The sequence below is a fragment of the Onychostoma macrolepis genome, chromosome 02, assembly GCF_012432095.1.
Source record: "Onychostoma macrolepis isolate SWU-2019 chromosome 02, ASM1243209v1, whole genome shotgun sequence".
Taxonomy (NCBI): Eukaryota; Metazoa; Chordata; class Actinopteri; order Cypriniformes; family Cyprinidae; genus Onychostoma; species Onychostoma macrolepis.
Genome location: NC_081156.1, coordinates 2,908,558 through 2,917,523, shown reverse-complemented (window position 1 = coordinate 2,917,523; position 8,966 = coordinate 2,908,558). Strand labels below are relative to the sequence as shown.

Below are 8,966 nucleotides of genomic sequence, written 5' to 3'. Positions count from 1 at the left end.
CACAAATATATGTGGCTGGTTGCATAAACTGCTTAGATTAGTCTTACAAGATAATTATTGTTTTTTAATTGGTTTCAACATTTTAAGACTGATTACCTCAATAGTAGATAGACCTTAATAGTAAGACAGATTACCTCTTGACTAACTTCTAGTTGGTCAGACAACTTCTTTAGACACGGTCTTAAAGGGATAGTTCACCCAAAGATGAAAATTCTGTTATTCAATTTGTTGTAAACCTGTATGAATGTCTGTTTTCTGTTGAGAAACAAGAAAATATTCTGGAGAATGTTGGTAACCTTACAGATGAAGATAGCCATTGACTTTAATAGTAAGGGGGGAAAAGTCAATGGCTACCATCAACTATTTGGTTACCAACATTCTTCAAAATATCTTCTTTTGCATTCAAGAAAAAACTCATACAGGTTTGGAACGTGTAGAGGATGCGTAAACAATGACAGAATTTTCATTTTTGAGTGAACTATCCCTTTAATTTAGTGACTGAATATGCAAATGGCCTCACTGATGTCCTTCAGTTTGATGAGGTGCTGAGAACTTAATTTTGAGTCATTGATATTAGTGTCTAAGATGACAATGTGTGGAACTTTTTGAGGTGCTTTATCACTCTGAATTGGTGAAATTGATTATATTTCTCTAGCTGATTTATGGGTAAAGAGAGACTTTAGGAGACTATTACTGTAGGATGAACAGAATAACAATTTACAATGATGACAGTTTTGGCTCTAAATGTAGTGTGCATGCTTTTATTGGGCATCAATGTTTACACTTTTTGTAATAGTTGTATGCTCTTATGCTCATCGTTGCTGCATTTATTTGATCTAAAAACACTAATATTGTGAACTATTATTATAATTTAAAATATCTGTTTTCTATTTGAAAATGTCATTTATTCATGTGATGGGGAAAAAAAAGAATTTTCAGCAGTCATTACTTCAGTGTCACATGATCCTTCAGAAATCATAATAATATGCTTGTTTGTTTGGTGCTTCTTATTTTCAATGTTGCCTTATGACAAGTTAGTTATTTTATTTAACTATTTAAGAAAAATACCCTTACCATGAGTACACAGTTCACCATTAATCTCTTAGTCACTTTTTGATATTGGGGCACTTTGGATCAATCTGTGTCTTTGCATCTTTCTAAAGATACAGCTCACGTGCGCGCGCACTCTCTCTCTCTCTTTGTCTTCCTCACGACGTACCCACCCACCACCACCCACCCTCAGGTGAGAAAGCAGGGCTGTAATGCATCTCTCACACATTTCTGTTTGTGTTCCCAGTCTTCAACTTCGTTTACATTATGAACAAACAAAAACTTCGTTCAAGTGAAGTTTTCATCAGTTCAGGGAATGATATAACGTCTTCATTGCAAAGTTAATTGACTTTCCCTGGAGCTGCAGGGAAGTTATTTTTTTTGTTTTTGGCGTCTCTTCTGCGCCGAGCAAGATTGCGCATAAATCGCAGCGCGAGGCGCGCCCGGTGTTGTCGAGACTGGGCGTCAGAGCGCGGGTGATCGCCACGGGCGTGCTGGGTGTTGTCATGGTGCTGGTGCTGGTCATTCTCATCCCGGTGCTGGTCAGCGCGGCGGGATCCGACCCGCGCTACGAGATGCTCGGCGCGTGCCGCATGGTGTGCGATCCGTACGGAACGAAGTCTCCATCATCAGCACCGACAGACAACCGCTTGGTTCAGTCCCCACCAACTTTCATTCGCGGTCCGAAAGGAGAGCCAGGGCGCTCGGGACGGATCGGTCCGAGGGGTCAGCCGGGTCCGCCCGGACCTCCAGGTCCCCCCGGAGTCATAGGAGAACCGGGGCCACCAGGATTACCAGGTCCGCCCGGGGTCACCGGTGTCATAAGCGCGGCGACATACAGCACCGTGCCCAAAATCGCCTTCTACGCGGGACTCAAGAAGCAACACGAGGGTTACGAGGTGCTGAAGTTTGACGATGTGGTCACTAACTTGGGCAATCACTATGACCCCTCGAGCGGTAAATTCACCTGCTCCATCCCGGGGATCTACTTTTTCGTGTATCACGTATTAATGAGAGGTGGTGACGGGACCAGCATGTGGGCCGATCTGTGCAAGAATAACCAGGTAGCTCATAAATCCAGCTGTCACAATTTATTTATTCATCAATCAACGACTCAATCCATCAACTGATGCATAAGAAATATTTTTTTTCTTATATTTTTGAATACTTCTAAATTAAGAAATTATTTTTTAAATAAAACATTTCTTTAAATATTTTCTAATAATCAATACTTGTATATAATGAAAAATATTTTTAAAAGGTTAATGTGTTTTATTGTGTCTATGTCTTGTTATATGCACCAACTAGACTGACTGAATATAGAAATATTACACATTTGAATAAAATTAGATTTTTTTAAATTCATTTTGTTTTTATAGAATTATCATAATTACATTATGTTTTGTTATTATACAAGTTCTGTATCACATATAATATTCTGATATTGCAAAAAGCCAGCATGTCCTCTTTAGGACAATAGCACTTCAGAAATCAGAAATATTTTATTTTTAAAAATGCCCATGTTAAAAAAAAAAAAAAGTTGCCTTGTCTTCAGAAAATAATGCTAACTTCCATAGGGCCAATTTTAAGGTGTTGTAATTAATATGGAGTCGTAACGTAATGTGCAATTATTTCATGGGATTAATAAAGTATTTATAGTATCTAACACAAGTTCTAATCTTTTTCTTGCAGGTGCGTGCAAGTGCCATAGCGCAGGATGCTGATCAGAACTATGACTACGCCAGCAACAGTGTGATTTTACACCTGGAGCCTGGAGATGAGATCTACATTAAACTAGATGGAGGCAAAGCGCACGGAGGAAACAACAACAAATACAGCACGTTTTCAGGCTTCATGGTCTACGCTGATTAATGGCCATGGCATGGACTTTGCACTTTCAGATGTACCTCATTTTGACATCACAACGTCACCAGAGTGAGGTTACAAAAAAGTTTAACCCTCAAGCTTGTGACAACTCATCAACGTCAGAGTGAAGGACAAAAACAACCGAACGTCCAGTGGAGTTACTGAACGATCATACATCTCGCAGCATGTGAACACATCCTCTAAACACAAATTAGTTTTTAGAAAAATCACTGTGATTTAGAAAAAAATCTTACAGCGTAACACTGATGATTGTAGTATATTTATTGAGAGATTAACTGGCCGTGACAGCAGAAAATCATTTGACATCATTCCATTCCATATGTGCCTACCTTACACACTGACATATGGCTGATCAGAAGAGGCTGTTACAGAGCACCTGCCATTAGCCCGGAAATATAGTTCAGATGACATTTCTTTAATAATTTCTCATTCTTCAAACACAAATTGTCACATTCAAGCCACAGTTCTGTACCGTTTTATATAAATGCCGTCGTTTAAAAATATTATCACCGTCTGGTATGTGCAGTGTCATCAAAAAATTGTGAATAAAATATATTGTATGATTTGCATGCGTGTATAAATTTGCTATAAAACTACAATTTCTACATATATAGTGCAGTACAGCAATCAACAAATGCAACTATGAAATAACCTCGACTTGATTACTTCCAAGTATTGTTGTCGTTTATAATATTTTGCTATTTCTGTAAAAGCACTAAACAATACACTACTGTAAAATGGTAGTCCTATATCTATACATTAAAAAAAAATTAAAATGAAAGGAAATGGGCAAGATTAATTAACATGCCATCTGTTTATAAGTAACTTATGGATGACTCCGCATGTTTTTTTTATATTACCTTGCTGTTACACGGGAACAGAGCACCTGACAGTGTCATTATTTTACTAGAGGAGTCACTGTGAGCGGCCACCTGCTCCAGAGAAACTCATCTCTCTGTCCTACCCAATGACCTGTCAGAACGCATGCCTTCAAATTATCAGATGTGCTGTGAAACATCAGGCTTGCCAAAGAACAAACGTGTACAGCTTGCAGTCTTACTTTAGGCATACGGTCACATTCAATCACCTTAGTTCTAATAGTCAGTCATTGTCAAGGGGCAACTGTATGTTCAGCATTATTAACTGGTTGAGATGTTTGCAGCTACACAATATCAGAAAGAACATTTTGCAAACTATTAGAATGTGTGATTGATTAAAAGATATTTTGCATGGGCTAATTAGTAAGTAATGTAGTCAGGATATATTTCATCAGACCTTTGAATACACTAGTACTGCTCCACATGTTTCCATTATCTATGGCTTAATTATGATTCCCTGAGTTTAATTATTAGTCTAATTAATAATATTTTCTTTCGTTAGTTCATCCAATTTAAGTAAAAAGCACCTATTTTCCATGACTCAGAGCCATGTATTTATTTTACCCACTTTTATTGTGGTGAGAGAACTTTGATCATTGAAGACTGGTGAATATTTGATTTGAATATTCTAGTTAGTGTTAAACTTAACATGTGAGCCATGGGTCTCAACTTTGCCATCTTACATAAAGGTTTTTTCTTGGCATCAATGGTTCCATGAAGAAACCATTCCACTTCACAAAAAGGATCTTAGATTATTAAAATATTCTTCACACTAAACAGAAAGGGTTCTTTTAAAAATTGTTAATTGAAAGGTTCTTTGGTTCTCTTCTATTGTGTTTCTATAAAAACCCTCTTATGAAACCTTTATTTTTAACAGTGCACATGAATTAACGCTCACCAAAGTAAGGATTTTAGCACCAAAATCAACAGTACAACAATGTTCCTAACAATAAAAATTAGAAATCAATTTTTGGTATGTTAATTTCATGAAGGAAATCGATTTTTAAGGCAGTTGGTTTATTTAAATGTCAGCCATTGTTTAGGATTCTCTATCAGTATTTTGTCCACCTGGTTCTGAGTGATACCTCGAGACAGCATTTTGGGAACAATATTCTTCAGGATGTGGGAGAAGCCATGACCGCCGTACTTGGTCAGTCGGTGCTTGGTGTGAATATCATGGGCAACGAGGATTCTGTCTTCATAACCTTCTCTGATCAGGAAAGCCAAGCTAGTGCAACAAGACAAAATTACTCTCAATGATCAGTTGACGACTTTATAGTGCTGGGCGACATATCTAACGTGATATTCATGCACATCTAGTCAGTAAAGCCGGTTCTGTGATTAGCGCTAAATCTCCATCACCTGTTTTCAAATGGAGCGGCATTTAATACACAGAGCCGTAGTTCACTGACAAGCTACGCAATATCGCGTTCATTATCGCAGATGAATCGCCTTTGATAATGAACGCGATATTGCATAGCTCGTGATGGAGATTTACTGCTAATCACGGAACCAGCTTTACTGACGAAAATCGCCCAGCCCTGCGACTTTATATAAATTGGAGAGTCTCATTAAATATCTGCATTAATCAAATTGCCATGTTTATACCATATAATCATTTATGATGTTTATGACCCATTTAGTGTAATGTATTGGCTGCTGTTCTTGCTGGACGCAGATACTTACGTCTGAACTCTTTGGCTGTCACTGAGCATGTCAACATCAAGGTTGAACTGGTAATTCAGCACCTCTGTGCCAAAGAGGTCATATTCAAGGTAGCTCCCCATTTTTGCAAACTCCAGCAATTCTCGCGGATCAAATATGCTCCTATAAGGGAGACACACATTAGAATGTTGAGTGCACTTTCAGATACAATGTTTTATGAATAAAAGACTGAAAGTGTTGTTGGATGACCATAGTGTAGTTCGTTTATAGCCTATATTTAGCTTTTTACTGCTGGCGATTGTCTTTAGGCTTCAGAATACATCAAATTTGTGATTATCATGATGAACAAAAAGTGTTCGAATGCATTATGCAGGGGTTTTCCCATCTCTCCTTACCTGTCAAGATGAGACATGACTGTTTTTGAGATATCTCCACCTGCTTCTTGCAGAATGCGGATGGCCTCCCCAGGAGCGGCTTTGTTCCGTCCGGGGTGGATGATAACCGGGCAGCCGAGCTGAGTTTGAGCGTGAGCAGTGGCTCGCAGAACCTTCTTCTCACTCTCTGTGATTGGCCAGCTTGTACCGATCTCTCCAATCACACCACAGCGGATATCTGTACCGTCTGCGCCATGGAGCACCTCATTGACAATGATATCAGTTAGCTTGAGGAAAAAAAGATGAGACATTTGAGAAATGGGGAAAAAAATCATTTCCATCTGTTTCATCAACAATTTTACAATGTATACTACTAGTCAAAAGTCCATAATAATTAAGATTTTTTTTTTTTTTTTATGATTTTAAAGGTCATTCTCTGAAGTTCACAAACGCTTCATTTATTTCATAAAAACTACACTAATATTGTTAAAATATTATTAGAATGTAAAATTACTCATTTATATTTGAATATATTTTAAAATGTAATTTATTCCTGTGATGGCAAAGCTGAATTTTCAGCATCATTACTCCAGTCTTCAGTGTCACATGATCCTTCAGAAATCATTCTAATTTGCTGATTTGGTGCTCAAAAACATTTCTTATTATTATCAGTGTTGAAAACAGTTCTGCTGCCCAATATTTTTGTGGAAACCGTGATACATTTTATTTTTTCAGGATTCATGATGAATAGAAAGTTCGAAAGAACAGCATTTATTTGAAATAGAAATCTCGGTAAGACTTTATTTTAAGGACCTATTCTCGCTATTAACTAGTTGCTTATTAGCATGCATATTATGAGCATATTGGCTGTTTATTAGTATTTATAAACCACATTTTAATGCCTTATTCGGCATGATCATATATTTAAGATCCCTTAATCTGACCCCATACCTAAATTTAACAACTACCTTACAAATGATTATTAAGCAGCAGTTTTAGCTGCTTAATATGTCTGTAGAAACCAAGAAAACTACCATTCCAAAGTTTGGGGTAAGATAAATGAAAAATTCTTTTGTTATTTTAATTAAAAATAAATAAATTATATATATATATATATATATATATATATATATATATAATGCATTAAACTGATCAAAAGAGAGAGTAAAAATATTTATATTGCTTCAAATTATTTCTATTTCAAATAAATTGCCATCACAAGAATAAATTACATTTTAAAACAGAAAACAGTTCTTTTAAATTATTACACAATATTGCTGTTTTACTGTATTTTTCATCAAATATATGTAGCCCTGGTAAGCATAAGAGACTTAAATAAATAAATAAATATAAATATTCCAAACTTTTGACTAACAGTGCAGTTATATATAGTCTATATATTTTGTACCCTCTTAAGTGTAAAGCGCCTTGAAAATGAACTTTTAAAGGCGCTATGTAAAAAATGTATTATTATTATATTATTATTACAACACACACACACAAACCTTCTCAACGGTCATTTTTCTTGTCTCATCAGAGTGGGTCACGTCCACATAGTACCCCGCTCCAGCTATGATATGCACACCCGTCTCTTTAGCCAGCTGCCGCAGAACGGGCAGATTTCGGGTGATGCCCGTGGTGGTGTTCTCCACTATGGATCCTCCTCCTGCTTTACGGTAACACAACAGCTCTTCCTTCACCGCCTCGATCTCTTGATTCAACAGCAAGTTCTCATGGTGGCTGTACGGATTCTGCTGCAACCAGTGTAGATGCTTCATCGCAATGGAAGCTGCAGCAAGGCCCTCGTCTCCAGGTGCTGGGGGAACATGGCTGCACTCAAACGTCATCGTAAGGTGTTCGTGGGTCATGGTGCGGCCCAGCTGATCGGGCTCTATTAGACCCAGCACCGTCTGGACCTTACCGCTCTGTTCAGGCATGGTTCTGCGATCCTGTCCAACAAATAGTTACAGTGATTCAAATAAATAGGGTTGCTAAGCACTGTTTATGTTGCACTGGCAACAGAGATGTATGCAGTCTGAGATATTATTACAATCCTTGCACACATAGCTGAAAGAATGAAAATGACTTAAATGTCTTTTTTTTAACTTATTTCTCCATCTCTACCAAGAAATAAATAATTGCATGCTTGACGATGACAAAGTGCATGCTTGGATGACTCATCTTGGCTGTCTCATAAAATATGTGGGTTAGCCACGCCTTGTTGGCTCGGACTTTAAGCTGACTGAACAATACTGACTGCATTTAATGCAGTTCATTGAGTTCCAAATTCGGAATGCATTAAATTCACTTGCAATGCATGCAAACAAATGCATGCATTAAGATGCATGCTCGTGCCGTCCAGATTAACAGTTCAGTGTGTGTGTATATATATATATATATATATATATATATCCGCGCAACCGTATTCACATCAAACAACAAGCATATACTGTATGACTGAAAAATTATTCTGAAATTAGACACAGAACTACTGCACATACTGCGATACTTCCTCAATAACAACCGATTAAAAAGTTCCTCACAACAGGCGATAAGCATGCATTACTAACGTTAGCTGTTATTCTAAAATCACACAACGTGATGCAGTTAGTGATTCATAATATACAATAAAGGATAAAGTGAAAAACAAGACCTGCACGCAAGTTCAACTTCCAATTTGCAGCACTGACAGCCGGAGCAACAAGGTCTCGCGATTTTATGTGTATATCGCGAGACTTTATGTTACCTCTATTTCTGCAGAGTTTAACACAGTGTTCAAATAATGAAATTAATAAATAATCAAATATTTACGAACGAATGCAGTACCTCTAATTCGAAGATGTGGATAAATTTAGACAGTTCGCCTGTTTTTAAACTTTGAATCGCTTTTGCCACGCCCCTTTCTGTTCATTGACGTCTGTGAGGGGTGTACTTTATTATATAAGGGGTCTTTGTGGAAATCGGGATTCGGAAAATACATCCTCACTCAAGTGAGTGCCCTAAGCAAATAAAGCCTGTTATTATGAAACAGAACATTTGGAAACTATTTATCACTATGAAGCCGAAAATCCAGTACTATTTTTGTGATAGGTTATAGCCTATGTAATGTTTA

The 8,966-nt window shown here is 37.3% G+C and overlaps 2 protein-coding genes across 2 annotated transcripts; one reads left to right on the top strand and one right to left on the bottom strand.

Moving 5' to 3' along the window:
- Window positions 1-1,251: 1,251 nt before the first annotated feature.
- c1ql3b (complement component 1, q subcomponent-like 3b) lies at window positions 1,252-3,626 on the top strand. Its single transcript, XM_058763541.1, has 2 exons — window positions 1,252-2,114; window positions 2,743-3,626. Exons 1-2 carry the CDS (start codon window positions 1,557-1,559, stop codon window positions 2,920-2,922), a joined length of 738 nt encoding a protein of 245 aa, XP_058619524.1. The 5' UTR covers window positions 1,252-1,556; the 3' UTR covers window positions 2,923-3,626.
- Window positions 3,627-3,780: 154 nt separating this feature from the next.
- Window positions 3,781-8,690, bottom strand: pter (phosphotriesterase related). Its single transcript, XM_058763529.1, has 5 exons — window positions 8,508-8,690; window positions 7,360-7,803; window positions 5,876-6,141; window positions 5,502-5,642; window positions 3,781-5,043 (listed from the first exon to the last, which is right to left on the bottom strand). Exons 2-5 carry the CDS (start codon window positions 7,789-7,791, stop codon window positions 4,833-4,835), a joined length of 1,050 nt encoding a protein of 349 aa, XP_058619512.1. The 5' UTR covers window positions 7,792-7,803; window positions 8,508-8,690; the 3' UTR covers window positions 3,781-4,832.
- Window positions 8,691-8,966: the final 276 nt, after the last annotated feature.

Bases quoted from the DNA above. Each gene is read 5' to 3' on its own strand.
- c1ql3b (XM_058763541.1), top strand. From the start codon at position 1,557: ATGGTGCTGGTGCTGGTCATTCTCATCCCGGTGCTGGTCAGCGCGGCG. The intron at 2,115-2,742 runs GTAGCTCATAAA...TTTTTCTTGCAG, and splicing joins ATCTGTGCAAGAATAACCAG to GTGCGTGCAAGTGCCATAGC.
- pter (XM_058763529.1), bottom strand. From the start codon at position 7,791: ATGCCTGAACAGAGCGGTAAGGTCCAGACGGTGCTGGGTCTAATAGAG. The intron at 6,142-7,359 runs GTTTGTGTGTGT...TTTTTCCTCAAG, and splicing joins GAAAAATGACCGTTGAGAAG to CTAACTGATATCATTGTCAA. The intron at 5,643-5,875 runs GTAAGGAGAGAT...TCTCCCTTATAG, and splicing joins GTCATGTCTCATCTTGACAG to GAGCATATTTGATCCGCGAG.